The 15,742-nt window shown below is 34.6% G+C and overlaps 7 protein-coding genes across 7 annotated transcripts in view; 5 read left to right on the top strand and 2 right to left on the bottom strand.

The window, feature by feature from the left end:
- Positions 1-17: 17 nt before the first annotated feature.
- PHYBLDRAFT_172566 (hypothetical protein) lies at positions 18-1,626 on the bottom strand (the record flags this gene model as incomplete). The annotated part of the gene is made up of 5 exons (XM_018436828.1): positions 18-318; positions 434-493; positions 568-1,026; positions 1,127-1,292; positions 1,524-1,626. The coding sequence occupies 5 exons, from the start codon at positions 1,624-1,626 to the stop codon at positions 18-20; spliced, it is 1,089 nt and encodes a 362-aa protein (XP_018287354.1).
- Positions 1,627-1,857: 231 nt separating this feature from the next.
- Positions 1,858-3,931, bottom strand: PHYBLDRAFT_188430 (hypothetical protein; the record flags this gene model as incomplete). Its single annotated transcript, XM_018439504.1, has 5 exons — positions 3,520-3,931; positions 2,796-3,372; positions 2,156-2,552; positions 2,070-2,088; positions 1,858-1,994 (listed from the first exon to the last, which is right to left on the bottom strand). Exons 1-5 carry the CDS (start codon positions 3,767-3,769, stop codon positions 1,858-1,860), a joined length of 1,380 nt encoding a protein of 459 aa, XP_018287353.1. The 5' UTR covers positions 3,770-3,931.
- Positions 3,932-5,300: 1,369 nt separating this feature from the next.
- PHYBLDRAFT_188429 (hypothetical protein) lies at positions 5,301-10,157 on the top strand. The gene is made up of 18 exons (XM_018439503.1): positions 5,301-5,476; positions 5,566-5,667; positions 5,781-5,933; positions 5,996-6,244; positions 6,339-6,709; positions 6,810-6,867; positions 6,943-7,196; positions 7,351-7,477; positions 7,610-7,709; positions 7,811-8,054; positions 8,147-8,291; positions 8,362-8,502; positions 8,613-8,735; positions 8,898-9,022; positions 9,104-9,200; positions 9,338-9,478; positions 9,634-9,957; positions 10,031-10,157. The coding sequence occupies exons 1-18, from the start codon at positions 5,306-5,308 to the stop codon at positions 10,142-10,144; spliced, it is 3,039 nt and encodes a 1,012-aa protein (XP_018287352.1). The 5' UTR covers positions 5,301-5,305; the 3' UTR covers positions 10,145-10,157.
- Positions 10,158-10,660: 503 nt separating this feature from the next.
- Positions 10,661-11,525, top strand: PHYBLDRAFT_66722 (hypothetical protein; the record flags this gene model as incomplete). Its single annotated transcript, XM_018441679.1, has 2 exons — positions 10,661-10,868; positions 10,939-11,525. 2 exons carry the CDS (start codon positions 10,661-10,663, stop codon positions 11,523-11,525), a joined length of 795 nt encoding a protein of 264 aa, XP_018287351.1.
- A 574-nt stretch (positions 11,526-12,099) lies between these two features.
- PHYBLDRAFT_188428 (hypothetical protein) lies at positions 12,100-12,945 on the top strand. Its single transcript, XM_018439502.1, has 2 exons — positions 12,100-12,186; positions 12,445-12,945. Exons 1-2 carry the CDS (start codon positions 12,108-12,110, stop codon positions 12,702-12,704), a joined length of 339 nt encoding a protein of 112 aa, XP_018287350.1. The 5' UTR covers positions 12,100-12,107; the 3' UTR covers positions 12,705-12,945.
- Positions 12,946-13,519: 574 nt separating this feature from the next.
- On the top strand, positions 13,520-14,691 carry PHYBLDRAFT_56077 (hypothetical protein). The gene is made up of 7 exons (XM_018440207.1): positions 13,520-13,611; positions 13,712-13,755; positions 13,895-13,906; positions 13,997-14,028; positions 14,108-14,174; positions 14,292-14,364; positions 14,437-14,691. The coding sequence occupies exons 1-7, from the start codon at positions 13,609-13,611 to the stop codon at positions 14,581-14,583; spliced, it is 378 nt and encodes a 125-aa protein (XP_018287349.1). The 5' UTR covers positions 13,520-13,608; the 3' UTR covers positions 14,584-14,691.
- Positions 14,692-15,206: 515 nt separating this feature from the next.
- The window catches only part of PHYBLDRAFT_188427 (hypothetical protein), a 4,332-nt gene continuing 3,796 nt past the window's right edge, over positions 15,207-15,742 (top strand). Inside the window, exons 1-2 of the mRNA XM_018439501.1 lie at positions 15,207-15,239; positions 15,359-15,605. Coding sequence (XP_018287348.1) covers positions 15,400-15,605 — 206 coding nt within the window. The 5' untranslated portion in view covers positions 15,207-15,239; positions 15,359-15,399. The remainder of the gene's footprint in view (positions 15,240-15,358; positions 15,606-15,742) is intronic.

Below are 15,742 nucleotides of genomic sequence, written 5' to 3'. Positions count from 1 at the left end.
GTAAAACGTCAATTGAATTATTTCCGTGGTAAGTATGAAGATGACGAAGAAGTACACATATCAATTTTTGTCCTCTGTTCCATAGCACCTGTCCCAATATTGCATGTAGAGGATCTTGACAAGTCCATTTCGCTAGGGTAGTCATCGGCATCAGGCATGCAGACAACATGCTCAATATGCTGCGCACTCCCTTGCTTAGGCAATTCTGTAGGATTGGCATGGCTATGCGACTGTTCATGTATGTCATATGTCTCGTTCCAACGTGCGACCCAGCACACGATCACTGTAATACTGGCTGACGCTATAATAGCCATATTCCTAAATATCATCCCACACACACACACATAAATAAATAAATTATAAACCTCCTTGAATCGGCTGTAACAAAGAAGTTTAAAAATAATAGTAAATGAAATAATAATAATAAAAATACCAATAAAAACCAAGGACATCTGATGTACAGCCTACTTCAGGAATACCAGGTTGGGCAGATCTATAATCAAATTTTGTGGGTTGTGGATGAGTAACGTGTAATTAAAAAGATTATAAACATAGACATTCTCTTACCTCAGGGCAGGAAGAGCAAACAGCATAGTTATCCCAATCATGCACGCGTGAGCATCTACTCTTCTTTTTTTTACTGCAACCTGGTACCCAAATAAACTCATGATTAGTGTAAGGGCCCACATCAGCGTACAGACAAATATGCTGAATCCAAGGGTAGTCGTCGATCGACCAGTGACAATCTTAAGACCGACTCTATCCGGCTCGTTTGGCAGTGATTCAAGAGTTGGCGTAAAACTAAACGAAGAAAGGCTTGCTTCAAGGTGAAAGGTGATTGGAATTCCCTGTATGGTGTCGTTTGCGTAAGAGGCATACAGCTCAAAGTAGCCTGAGTATTGATCGAATGGGTAGTCCATTTCAGTACCAAAATCATAGCTGAATTCCACTCTAATCGGATCAACCGTGTCTCCTGCTTCGAATCGATGACTTCCACCTGAAGGAAAAGATACAATGATAGGTTGACTACAATAAATACATGCAAATTTATTGATTCATTATCTTTTATATATATATATATAGATGTATATTTCTTTCTTCATTTCATTGTATTGTATTGTATTACCTTAATTGACCATAGGCGTTTGCTAGGGTTCCATTTGGTTGAATGAGGAAATGAACTTTGTAGGATTTTTCGTTAAAATTGACATCCATTACAGAAGCGGCCACATAAAGTGACTCGCCACGGATGTTTGGATCTCGGTAGCTGATCAAAGTTGACGTTCTAATGACTATGATGAGTGAAGGTTTATAAAGGTTTCTAATGTGATATATTCACGACATACTTTCCCTCCTCTGTATAAATCTGCCAAGTGGGGACTAATAATGAACGAACGTCAGATTTATGTAAGGATTACTTTTTCTTTATTTTATTTTATTTTATTTTATTTGGAAATAGGGGAAAACACTGCAGAAATGATAGAATCTGTCTATATACATATATTGAATTCATATATCCTTACTTATTACTGTTAGCAAGATGGCCAGCACAATAGCAACAGCAAAAAATCTTTGGAGAAATGTTCTACGAGTAGACTTATTATGAAATCCGCAGCAATATCGCATATTGTGTTATAAGAATGAAAGAAAGGGTGATTTACAGGAGACGACAAAAGAAAAGCGAAAAGTTAAATGATTCTGGTCAATTTCTCTTTTATATTTATTTATTTATACATTTATATATTTTTATTTGTATGCATGTCTGTCTGTATGGCTGGCTGGCTGACTGACTGACTGACTATCTGTCTGTTTGTCTGTCTGTCTGCACAAATGTACAAATGTGTGAGTATATGAGCCCTATTTCTCACCTGCTTTTGTTTCTGCTTCTTGTTCTTCTTGTTCTTCTTTGGTCTCCTTTGTCTTATCTCCCCTTTTTTTGGAGTGCTTGAAGGGGTAAAGGTTTATAATGAAAAGGAACATCATATCTTCTAATTCTAATAAATAAATAAAATAAGGGAGGGTATAAAACATACTAACATACTAACAAACTAACTGACTAACTAACTAACTTTTCAGCCTTAAACACAACTTTTTTTAGTATTATTATTCTTTCGTTTATTTATTATATCAGTGGAATGACGGGTAGATAATCTACTGTATAGCTCTTGACGGGACTGAAGAAATACGGTTTCATTAATTTAAGATCATAAGGAAACGCCCCTTCTTGATCAATTGCGTTACTGTTGTATTCAATCCAGGCTAATTTGTTGTGTCGCCCTCTATGGGTACTCTTGATTGTAAGCGACATTCGAAACTCTTCGCGAGGTAACGTCCGGTCTTGCATTTCAATATAGATTTTCTCCTTGTCAAGTTCAAAATGACCATTGAAGATTTGTTTTCGGACAAATTGGGGCGTCAAAAGTCTAACCACCTGTGCGGGTTTATCTGTCGAGACATGCTTGAGGATATCTCCATTGGGGAAAAACCTTAGGTAGCGATAATAAGTCACCATGTGGAAGGGTTGGCCCCAGGAGGAATCTGATATACCTGGCCTATGATATAATTATATAGATACATATATAGATAGATGTGTGTATTATGCCATTATTATCATTTGTACTTCAAAATAAAATATGTAATGTATATATATATATGATTCTTCAGCTTATTCTCCTTTTTTCTGCCTTTTCCTTCAACAGAAAATAATAATAGTAATAATGATAAAAATAAAATAAAGAAAAAAGGTTTATGTATATAAAATCCTAAGGTTGAATGGCAGAAAGAACGAGGCTTACCGTACATACTGACAGGTTGATATGTAAACACCGTCATAGCGAATTCTAGGTCGTTCGATAAACATTCTCATCCAATTTCCTTCGTAAACTTGGACATGTTTATGTTGCTGCCACTGTGAGTCTTCTAGCGACATCTCAGGTGTCCTGAATGCATGCTCACATGCAAATTTCCACAGTGAAGGAGATCGAGTAAACAAGAAAAAATTCTTGCAGACCAATGCAAATCTAGCGACAGAAGATACAGACCGCAGTACTAGGTGACGTAGAATATGTTGGATAACCTCATTAGGAAGCTTGGCGATCAGTACAGGCTTATACTCTATCGCAGGCTGATAATGAAGGTCTTGGCTCTGGAACAACTTGATAAGGTCTTCGAGAGGATCCTTTCTTGTGGAAAGTGCCTTGTATTCAGTACCGATGGGTACTGCATGTCTGAATTGTGGATCTTCTGGGTGGATATGTTCTGTACTTGAGTTGCCGACTTTGGGTTCGCTATGAACAACAGTTGCTTGATGGTGCTTATATTCATAATCGATTTCTGGATTCAGTTTGAATGCACGACGATAATGAATTATAGCTATTTTACAAAATCAGGATTCAAGTTATGAATGATGTATTATTATATGTATATGCAAGATAATATATTACTAATTATCCTATACACCTCTTTCTTACAGATATGCATATACAAAATAATCATTTGTGCCATCTAATAAAAGCTCACCCTTTTGAAGCTGTCCTTGTTTTTCGAGATCTGCCGCAGCAATATAAAAATCCATGGCGGTGACCATTGGCTCTTCTTCAATCTCGTCATCGGATGGTTCAAGTTTAAGAGATTCGGTTTGTTGAACAAGAGGCTCTTGAATTGGAGGTGTCGGTTCATGTGGTTGTGGTACTTTTTGACTTTCCACTTCTTTGCGCCATTGATCTCTAAACTCGTCAAGTTCGCTGGTAATAGAAGAAGAAGGGTTCATACTAAACTTTCTTTTTTCGTTATCTTTCTCTCTTTTCTTTAGGGGAGTTTAAATAGTTTATAAACAACTTGCTTTTAAAAAAAATCAAAGAATAATATAAGGATAGATCTATTACAAACAATTTGTGATTTTTTTTAAAATGAAAAGGGGATTAAATAGATCAATACAAAGTTATCTAAAGGACAATTCGAGAAAGAAGAGGAAGGAATGGATAATGTTTGGGTAATTGGTAAATGGAAGTTGTGACAAGTGAATCCAAGAAAGGCAATGCGTTTTACCATGCAATGCTTTTGAAAGACAGAAGGTGCTCTTCCTGTCCTCAGACCTCACAACTTGACGTTCCACCAGACCCATTCCCTAGACCTTACACAAAACAGTTTTAGAGCTATATGATACTCAAGATATTTTTGTTGGAGTACTTAATCTCTAAAATGTCATTATAGTGTGTGGATTTTTGTGTATTATTTCTTGCGTTCTTTATTTTGCAATATTTTTATTAAAAAAAAACAATGAACTACAACCACCTTATTGACACTGTTCTTGGAGAAGGAGGAGTCGAAGTATTTTTACAAGCATTGTCTAATGCTTGCCCTTAGATTTCCTAATCGACAAATGACTCGGAAGAGCAAACAGATTCATTTAAAAGACAATGAAACAGAAGTAAAGAAATAAAATAACACATTAACATAACTATTATTTCTATGAAAAGTAGCTATGTAAATATGACTGTTTAGTATGCTGTATATGGGACGTTATTTCCCATTTTACTTCCATGTCGAAGGTGAAAAGTACAAGGTGCTCACAGAGTTTTTATCGTTTTGCAAGTTTTACGTTACATAATTACTATATGTATCATGTATTTTTGTGTATAGTTTTGGGGGGGGGGGGGGGGGGGGGGGGCTGGTCTGGTAGAATGTCAAGTTTTAAGGTTTGAGGTCGTGAAGAGCACATAGAATTGAAAGCGTTTAACGTTTTGGTGATGTTTCTTGATAAGAAAATAAAAGTAAAATTAAGACTATGTTGGTTTAATTATATTCCATTAAAGAATTTGTACGCAATTGATGTGTGTGCATTTGACAAAAGAAAAGTAGTGAAAGTAAGATTCTAAAGTGATTAGGAAGAGGGGGTTTGGGAAAAATTACAGACAAGTTACCAGACTAATCTGGCATTTATAATTAATTAAGGATTTATAGACTTTCCGATGCAATGTGTATAGATAGATCTAAAGATGTTATTTCATAAAAGAAGATGACTAATACTACATTCCATGAGTCAAATGAGAGCTCATTAATGTGCAGATTAGTTTGGTTTCTACACAGGAGGATGAAGTGTGTGTGTGGTGTAAACAGTCCAAGACGTCGAATATACCTAAATCAGATTGAATATTTTTATTTTATAAATTTATAAATTTATATAAATAAAATTTAATAAATAAAAATAAAGTCAATTTCTGTATGTAATTTTTTTATGCTCTTATAATTATTATACATAGTCATAGTCATATCCATAAACAGATCTTAAACATTCAAGGGAAACATGGACAAATCTTCCATTAACGCCCAAAAGTCATTAGTCCAACTTCAGGCACAAGCCAATGAGTTGTACCAAATCATAAGCTCCGAATCGTCTCGACCTGCCCTGTCATTACTTGGGATTCTAAATAAACTCAATAGTTTTGATGGGCCCTGGAAAGAAGTACCAGATCAAGTAAAAGAATCCTTCGATAATTCTTTTTTTTTCTTTACAAACGAGCATATATTAAATAAATGTCTTAATCTTTTGGAATGCTTGATTAGCAAGTAATAGAATTTCTCTTCCTGGGTAGTAAATCATTACCTACAACTCATGAGGCATGCTCAGCGTTTTGCAAGTTTATGTTTAAGCAATGCTCTAAGCAGGTATAACGACAGAATAAATGAGAGAAAGACCTTTGGATTATGTGTTTTGATTCGATTGTATAATACTAAGCAATAATGATATGTATATATTATTTAATTTTCTTTTTGTTCAGATCCGATTGAGCAGCTTACGATCTTTTCAATTCGATTCATGTATCACATTTCTCTTGAACGGTCTCGAAACAACAGAAGCACCCGAACTTCGGGTTGATCTGTTGCGTGCATTAAGTGCTCTTGTATTTGAGAACACGTCAAATGTATCTAGGGTAAAATTACTTTGATTTTTTTTTGTTTCGCCTGAATTCTCGGTCTCATTAAATATAAACAGTTTTATCCTCGTCTTGCAACCAATTTACTTGTCCTGGCTAACCGATCCATCAAACCGTTGGAGGTCCGTCGAATGGCGATCAATTGTATCGGCAATACTTGCGCCGGCGCAGGGCCCAAACTAAATGCATATTACAAAGATTACTATGAAGTATTGCTCTCTAATTTGTGTGTCGTGGATCACACATCTCGAGGCACTATCATGGTAGCATCTTCCTCTCTTGATTTTACAGACCCTGGCGTTAGAAAGGTAACCAAACAAAAGAAATAAGCTTAGAACTATCAAAGAATCATAGTGTGTATATATCTATGTGTGTAGTGTGTGGGTACTTAGTTCAATTTAGATTGCAAGCAGCACATTACGAGCACTACAATTCTTGCTGTCTCAAGACAAGACCCTGGTGACAAACCCTTTGTGCGATATGATTGATATTGTGTACAACTTTGTCTTTGCCCATGTGTCTGTTCAAGCATACAATCCAATCCCACCAAAAATAGACAACCCAATGCCCATTCAACTTTCAGCATCTACTTCCAAGCAAAGACTTGGGCAAATTCGTACACAGCAACAACAGCAGCAGCAGCAACCCATCTCGCCATCTACTCGTACTCAATTCTCATGGAGACCATCCATGCTTTCTAGAACAATGGGTGCCCTCAGCTCAGATTCCGAATTATCGGATTCTGATTCACCGCTAAACAGTCTACGAAAACAGTAAGATAACTTTGAATATTATTATTATTATTTTAAAAAAAAATAGAGCTTTGGTATTGATGTATTGAGATAATAATAAGAACAACAATAACTTGTCTAGGCGAGACGATGCCAAAATTCGAATCAATGCTTTGTTGTGTCTTGCTGCAATTGCAAAGGTATCTATCTATATGTACTAATAAACTATTCATTAAATTGGCACATTATGTTTCTTCTTCTTTTTCTTATATTAGACATCCCCTCGCGCATTATACCCCAACTGGCACAAGTTTATTCCAGATTCGATGACTATATTTTTCAATAACAACACTGAAATTGGATCTAATTCTCAAAGGCTTTCTCCTACCCTCAGATCAGATAACCAGCCTTTTTCACTGTTCACATTGATAATATATGATCCAACAGTGACTGTACGTACAGCTGCGTGCAATGCTCTTATTGCAATGTTGGAAGGGTCTAAACAATATCTAAGTATTGCATCTGAGAGGTAAGTACTACTTGAATAAATAATTGTAATACGTATACATATGTAAATGTGTATGTATGTATGTGTATAAATGTATAGATATATAAATTGTATTTTTATAAATATCTTTAATAATAACAAAAATAATAAAAAATTGATTTTTTTTAATAATAAGAGATACCAAGTCTTCATTCACATCCTTGTCTGAGCGTGTGGCATCTATTCTGAGAGATCTCCATGCAGGTATTATGATTGCATTAAATAAGGAGCAAACCCCTCAAGTACAGGCACTCTTATTAAAGGTAACTCCTATATTGATAGCAACTATAAGTATAGTGATAGTTATAGTTTTTTACTACTGATATTCCTGTAATTTTACTGTTATTTTTTTTTTCCTAATTGTAATTTTGAATCTATTAAAACCTAATTTAAAGGCTGCAACCAACTTGGTTCAAAACTGCTCGTATGAGCGTCTGGCACTCGGCCATCTTACAAAACTTTATCGTTCTGTTCTTTCCAATTGGAATAAATCAAGTAAAGTATAATTTTAAAAAAAAGAATAGATACATAAGTACATAATGCAATGATTAATTCATAATATTATTATTACTATTATTATCTTAAAAAAATTGTAGGTATATCATTACGTATTGGCATCCTTCAGGTCTTGTCGGCAATTGTAGAGGCAAGACCTGGCAAAGGAGAAGTATCAGAATTGATCAAGAGCAACTTGGAGATTGAAGACAAGACTCTTCCGTGCCTTCCGAATCTTTTGTTAGAGATCCAGGGTAATCAGACTGATCCAGGATATACTGAACTTAAGGTCGAGAAGTGGCAGACGTTTGGAATGCTAGCCAAATCACAGTTTTCATTGATCTTGTAAATTATTATTGTATTTTATTATAAGGAAGATATATACTAACAATTGCTATATATTATTAATATTGTATTACGCATTAAATGTCTATTAGAAATTTGTGGCCTGATATTAAGCCAGACTTTGAAGAATCTCTTGGAGACAAAGATCCTCTGGTCCGTGCAGCTGCACTTAGATTTATTGAGTGTTATGCCAGCTCTATGGATAAATCGCTTGCAGAGGATCAAGATACAGAATTGGTAATAAGAATATATAAAATCTCGTGCTAGTATTATCAGTATTACTAATATATATATATGCCTCTTTTAGATGCAGGAATACATAGACTGGTGGATAGTTATGATAGGAGAGTATATACAACAGACATCATTGGATAGCGAAGGCATTGTACGTGCAATTAGTTGCGATTGCGTTGGCAGTATTTCCAAGTATATATTTGCGAGACTTAATGTAAGTTTATTCATATACAATAATAATAACAACAACGGTATTTTGCTTTGCTTTACTTTATTTTATCTTATGAATTAATAAAATAAAACAAAAACCTTAAATAATTTTAGCCTCGAATCCAAACTCTCTTGGTAACACTAATCCTCCCTCTTCCTCGAGATGAAGACCCAAATGTCAGAGCTGCGGCTTGTAGAACCTTGGGTGTCTTTGTACTCTTTCAAGACTTAAGAGAAGTAAGAGTGTAACAATAGGATAAATAGATGTACTTTTGTCTTTATTTTTTCTGTAAAAAATATCATACATACATACATACCTAGATACTTGTGTATATATTTTGCTCTTGGTATTATCCTTTGTCTTACTATCATTCTATTAACTTTTTTTTTAAAAAAAAGGATCCTCTGTTTGTTTCGGATATGGCCTCCGCTTTGATGGAACAAATGAACGACAAGGTGATCAATGTTCGTGTACGAGCCAGCTGGGCACAAGGCAATTTGTGCGATGCTCTTGTATTAGAAAGGTAAGAGTGCTTTATTATTATTCTTATTTTCAGTAAATGAACTGATGTTTTCTAAATCAACGGCTCTGTCTATTTTATTAGCGAAAAGCAAGGTTTTTGTATTGAGGAATGGGTCTCTACTTCTCTCTGGACTGATCTAATAAGCACTGCAACTACAGCTGCCCTTGATAATGACAAGGTAAGAAAGAGAGAGAGAGCGCGAGAGAGAGAAATGTAAAAGAAAGGGCTTTTACTTTTACGGACTTTCATACAACCATATATATTTATATACTTACATGTGTGTGCTCTTCTTCTTTTTTTTTATGTTTATTTTAGCTACGATCCAATGCTGTACGAGCCTTAGGAAGTTTGCTGCGTATCACACCTTGCTCCTATTTTGACCAAGGCCGTATCATGCTTCTACTAAAGAATGCAATGACTGCTCTGATCAAGAACATTGAAACCGGCACACTCAAAGTAAAATTTGTTTGTTTGTTTGTTTGTTTTTTTAATACTCTCTATCATAGCTTTATTTTGATTTTTTAGGTTAAACCAAAAGAAGAAGAAAAAAAAAGACTGATCTTTGTATTGTATTTTATTGTATTGTTCTATATTACTATTATTTTTTATAGACCAGATGGAATGCCTGTCATGCTGCTAATAATATGCTTCGCAATCCAGACTTTCCTGTCGGATATATGGACAAGGATCAAATGTATCCTTGGACAACCGGTTTTTATCGGGCCTTGTGTTCATCTCTGACCCAGTGCAAGAATTTTAAAGTGCGTATCAATGCCTGTCTCGCACTTACCAGACCTTCGTTACAAGCTCAGTACGGCAGCCCAGATCAATTTAAATCGATTGTGAATTCGGTTGTGGAGGCCTACAAGACATGTCTAGATGACAAAGAAACCGAATTCCAAGAACTAGGCTACAAAGATCAATTGAAATTAAAGGTGAAAAAAAAGACAATCAAGATAATGATATTGTGTATATATATACTCATAGCAATTTTTTTTGATTACTTAGACAATCGAAGCACTTGGCCACATGGAACCTTGGATCGGGCCAGGCAAAATAAAGGAAGATGTGGATTGTATATTGAAAAATAATGAACAATTAACGACTAACAATGAACAATAAACAATGATTAATGGAATACTTGTTGTCGAATACATTGCACAATTTCATTTTCTAATTCTGGAAAAACTCTACCTATTAATTTCTATTATCTTTTGTCTTGTAACCCGTACTACCAATGAAATTTGTCAGAAATGATGGTTTACAAGCCTATTATTATAAATACAAAACCATACAATCATCTTGGGTACACATCATGAGCGTATATAGCAAAGCATGTTTCTTTACTTATTTATCTTTACAAAGAAACCCCTTTCCAAGACATACACATTAATCTATAGCACCATTACAATTGACCAATTCTTTAAAGTTAAAGCAAACCCCGACGTCAAATCCAAAGCAGTTAAATACAATAAGACATGATACAGTTTGAAACTCAAATTTGACAACAATTTATATTTTACATAATCAAGTGTTCACAACAATGTATTTGGATACCCAGGTTGGCTTTGTGTTGAAACGGACAACATTTATAAAAAAAAATGTAAAGAAAACCAGATCAATGAACTATTAATCTCCATGTATTTCTTCTACTCATCACAACCTATGAGAGAAGAAGTCAAAATTACTATCACTACTCAAAGTGTGCCCATTATTGATGAGGGAAAACTCGTCTTGCAGGCAAGCCTTTCAGGACTTTTGATTACATGTATTGTTGAAGATGATCTACTAGGCCTTGAGTTAATGAAACAAAATCTCCCGATTGGAACTCACGCAAGCTTGGGAGGTAAATAAAAGAAGAAGAACAAATGAATATACATAAAAAAGATTAACATTGAAATGTTCCATGCACAAAGGCAAGTTTATCAACATAGGAAATCGTATTCCAGTGGGCGAGACACTCAACATGCTTGTCACTTCAGTCAAAATTTATACTAAAGTGTCTGGATCATCCTCCGAAACACCAAAGACTGGGAATAAGCGCCAACTTTCCCTATCTTTTGACAGAGAAGCTACTACTGAAGACTTGGGATCAGAAAACGATGATTTCGACTCCTCAGAATATATAGGATATGCGACCGAAAAAAGACGACGGATACAGACTAGAGAGCCAACGACCGGTCTTAGGTGGTCCCTAGACAAGTTTTCTGAATACCCTTCAAGCGTTACAAACTACTTTTTGTCTCTGTTTGGTCGGATCAGTCTTTTGAGAGGCCATCAGCTTATCAACGGTGATGAAGCAAATATCCTCTTGAACGCAATGCACACCATTCACTGCAAAGGAAATAATCAAAAAAAGGATGCCGTAGAGTTTGCAGACATAGCCAGAAAACTGACGAATATGCTTAATGATTGTGAGAGAGACGAGCATCTTCCAAGATATCCTTTTGACGACTCGGTCTGTTCTCTTCCTTCAGATATCTATAAGCTCTTGTGTGAATAATATGATATCAAGAGGTGCATTGTGTATATATATATATAATTAATAAAAATAAGAACAAACAACAAAGCGCAAAACAAAATAAAGGCGATTCGTTTGTGTGTCTGTGCGTAAGTATGTGAATGAGTGAGTGTAAAAAAAAAAAGGTACTTTCTATTTTTGGGAATCAAAAGAGAAAAAAAATGTCCGGACATTAGTCGAACAGAACACACTCCGGTAAATTGTTTCGATTCAGCACGTGATACATACCGAACCTGGCAGACAATGGATGTGGCCAACAAAACTACGTGCGTGCTGTAACAAGATATCCTTCTTTTCCTACATCCAAAGGTAAAAGGGATAGGAGATGAATAGAATACAAGATATGCTCAAACTCAAAACGAGACAAAATAAACATATTTGGATGGATGAACTGACAGACTGAAATATGTCCCTCAATTATATATTTTATGATTTTTATCTTCATTTTTTTTTGTATATACATGTTATTCACTTGATCACTACAACATTTACACCATAATCTGTCATGAATCCTACATTATTATGATTCCATAAAAAAAAACCAAATCGTTCTTACAGAGCATCATGGTCCAGCGCCTCACCTACAGACGTCGCCTTTCTTACAACACCCGCTCCAACAGAGTCCACGTTGTCAAGACTCCCGGTAAGATTATTATTACTTTTTTATTTTTATTTTTATTTTGTTATTGTTATTGGTTGCTATGTTTGGAGTGAGTGTGTTTCAGTTGAAATCACCAGAGTTACAATTTTTTTTCTTAAAAAAGATAAAGAAGGGGGAAATATATAGTAGAGAATTGGAACAAAACAACATTATATATATATATATATTCGTACCATCAGTTGTTTGTTTGTTTGTTTGATTGGATACTAAAACATTAAAAAAAATGTTTTCTCTTTAAAGGTGCCAACCTTGTCTACCACTACGAGAAGAAGCCTGTCAAGGCCCCTCGTTGCGGTGACTGCGGTGACGCTCTTGCTGGTATCAAGGCCCTCCGTGCCCGCCAGTTCGGTAACGTCTCCAAGACCCAGAAGAACGTCAGCCGTGCCTATGGTGGTTCCCGTTGCGCTCACTGCGTCAGAAGCCGCATTGTCCGTGCTTTCTTGATTGAGGAGCAGAAGATCGTCAAGCGTGTCCTCAAGACCCAGACTCAGAAGAAGTAAAAAAACCAAACCACCAAAAAACTCATTAAAATAAATGCAAAAGTAAAATACAAAAAGGAAGAAGAAGTAGTAGTTTAGTAAAAGATTGCTTTTCCCTTTCTCTTGCTCTCTTGCTCTCTTGCTCTCTTGCTCTCTTGCTCTCGCTATATTTTTTATCTTTTGGCTTTTTTTTTATTTCTTGTATCTTGGAGATGTATAATTTTTTTATATATAAAGTGTACATAATTCGTACATACAAGATATACTTTTTATGTATAATTTCTTTTTTTTTTTCTATTTTTTTTCAATGTTGCCTTAAATTAAAAAGTCTGCATTAAAAAAAAAGACACGTCACGTCACGATCGCGTCCCGGTTAATGAAAGCATTAAAGAAATGGCAAATGGGGAAGACATAGAGAGAAAGTTGGATATGGAGGAGAATATTTTATACAAGATAAAATGGGAAGAATTAGAGTCAATGCACAAGGATTTAATGGGGGGAGAGAAAGGTTTGTAATGAATGTAAGGGATTCAAGAATTGATTTGGTGTTAATTTAATTTACTTTACTTTATCGATTTTAATTGATTTTTATATCTTAACTCGTAAGCAAATCTTTATCTCTGTTCTTTTCTCTACCTTGCCTTTCTTTCGTGTGTGTATTTACATCTACAAACAGACCAACAAACAGACAGGCATATTGACTGGCTAGCTGGGCTGACTTGCACTGAGAAAGAGAGAGAGAGAAAGAGAGAAAGAGTCAAACACAAACACGTACCCTTCCTCTTACAAATACAGACACAGACACACATTGTAATTTGTATAAATATACATAAAAAATTATATACAACATAAATTACATACATACAAATATATATACATTTATACATTTATAATATTTTATCAACATTATCCTCAGTCTATTGTAATGGTACATCATCACTGTCTAGATTAATCCTTATTTCATTTCTGACAAATCCTATCACTATTTGTATTCTTTCTTTCTTTGCTTCTCTTTTTTTTTCTGTTAGAGTTTTCACACGATCCTTTTGGTACAGCCTACAAATGGTGCAAAGTAAGTTGATAAAAAATACTAATGATGTTTGTTTTTCTTAATAAAAAAAAATACTTCTTTTATTATTATTATTTGCCTATTTGGTTATTTGTTTGTGTTGTTTATATTATGCTTATTTATTTTTATTTATTCATTCTAGCCGAACATACTCGTAAGACACATTTGATCGAATTCGGTGTAGATTCCAAAAGAGATCACAAATACAATTATACTTACTTTATATATGATCATAATAATTCAGAGACTTTGAGACTATTGCCGCGACATTGGATCGTAAGTGACAAATCTAATTGCTGCTAATGTAATACATGATTTTAAAATAAAGGTTATAATATTTTGCTTGTTTGTTTAGATGTAGCAAGTTTGTTTGAACAGAAGCTTCAGAGAGAGAATCCTCGATCAGGCCAGATCCAGTACAGGTAAATGTTTATAAGATTAGTGGTAGTGGTGGTAGTGGTGGTAGTAACAAGTAAGCAAGCAAGTGGATGAGTATGTAAAGAGATGTACAAATGATATTTATTTGATCATTTATTTAGGGCAGAGGATCTGTTTAGATTCATTGATAGCTACAAGGAGTTTGTTGCTCTTGTATTCGATCAAACTACTCAGGTAAGGGATCTGTTTTAGACACATATATTATATTTTCAATTCTGGTTATTGAATGCCGTTGGATCTGTGTAGGCATATCTTCCTCGCGACAAGGAATGGATCAAAGATCGCCTCCTGGCTCATTTTAGCCAGCAAAACAGTGCTCCATCAAAGCACCACAACCAATCTCAGCAACGTCAGCAACAGAACAACCGTTCTCAAAGTGGTCGCCGTTGGTAGACTTTGGGGTTAAAGGGATTTATATCTTTGTCTCTCTTTTCAGATATATACATATTAGTAGTAGTGTTATCATTATAATCGTTTACTATTATTGCTATTTAAGAAAGTAAAAAACAAAATACATATATAAAAAAGAAACAAAACCAGGAATCATTTTACAATTGGATGTCATTTCCAATCTTCTTTGGCTGTTGTTGTACGACACGCTGTTGCTTGCCATTTTCAATCTCGGGTCGACCCTCGGCTCTCCTCTTTTTTTTTATATATATTTATTTATTTTATTTATATAATATATTTATTTATTTATATATAAAATATTTATATACTTGTCAGTATTCAATACATACACACACACAAAACATACATACAGCCAAAGACATATATATATATATATTTTATATAAAAAAAAAGTATTTCCTTATTCCTTCTTCTTCTTTTGCTTTCTTTTCTATTCCCCTTTATTTTTTATTTTATTTTCCTCTTTAAATAATAGTTGAATATTTTATTTCAATTTCTATATTCTTTGTTCCTGAATCACCTTCATCGCGCTCATTAGTAACTGTTCCTTAGCAACCTAGGCCCTTTTTTTTCTTTTTCTTTTTCTTCTCTTTCTTTCTCTTTTTATATATAAATTATATACATATATCCTTCAACAGGTATGTTTAAACTATTATCCAGGTCTAGTTCCTGAAACTATACCAAGAAGACAAAACAAAAAAAAAAGACTTCATATATATTAACTCTGCTTCTTTGTGTTTGGTGCTGGCGTACTTAGATTTGAACAATATACAATACAAATAAACTGTATTCAGAAATATGGCTGACACTTATAATTCTCATTCACTCGTCGTTCGTTTGCCAAAGAGCAAATCTGGCTCCACTCGGTCGAACGATCAGGACATTCATTACTTCTCAGAGTTGACAAACGAACTTTTTACGGACACACTATATTTTGAGGGCCTGATCACCTCAGCTAGTGAATCGGATTTTCGGATTTTATTGGACCATTATCACCCCATAGAGTAAGGCCACTTTTTTGTTTTATTTTGTTTTACTTTATTTTATTTTATTATCCATATAGATTAGACATAAATATGTATATATTTACAACAACAACAAAAAAGGGAAAACAGTATTAAGATAGAAGGGGTGGGGGGGG

Source organism: Phycomyces blakesleeanus, assembly GCF_001638985.1.
Source record: "Phycomyces blakesleeanus NRRL 1555(-) unplaced genomic scaffold PHYBLscaffold_22, whole genome shotgun sequence".
Taxonomy (NCBI): domain Eukaryota; kingdom Fungi; phylum Mucoromycota; class Mucoromycetes; order Mucorales; family Phycomycetaceae; genus Phycomyces; species Phycomyces blakesleeanus.
This window is presented reverse-complemented; position numbering and strand designations above follow the sequence as displayed.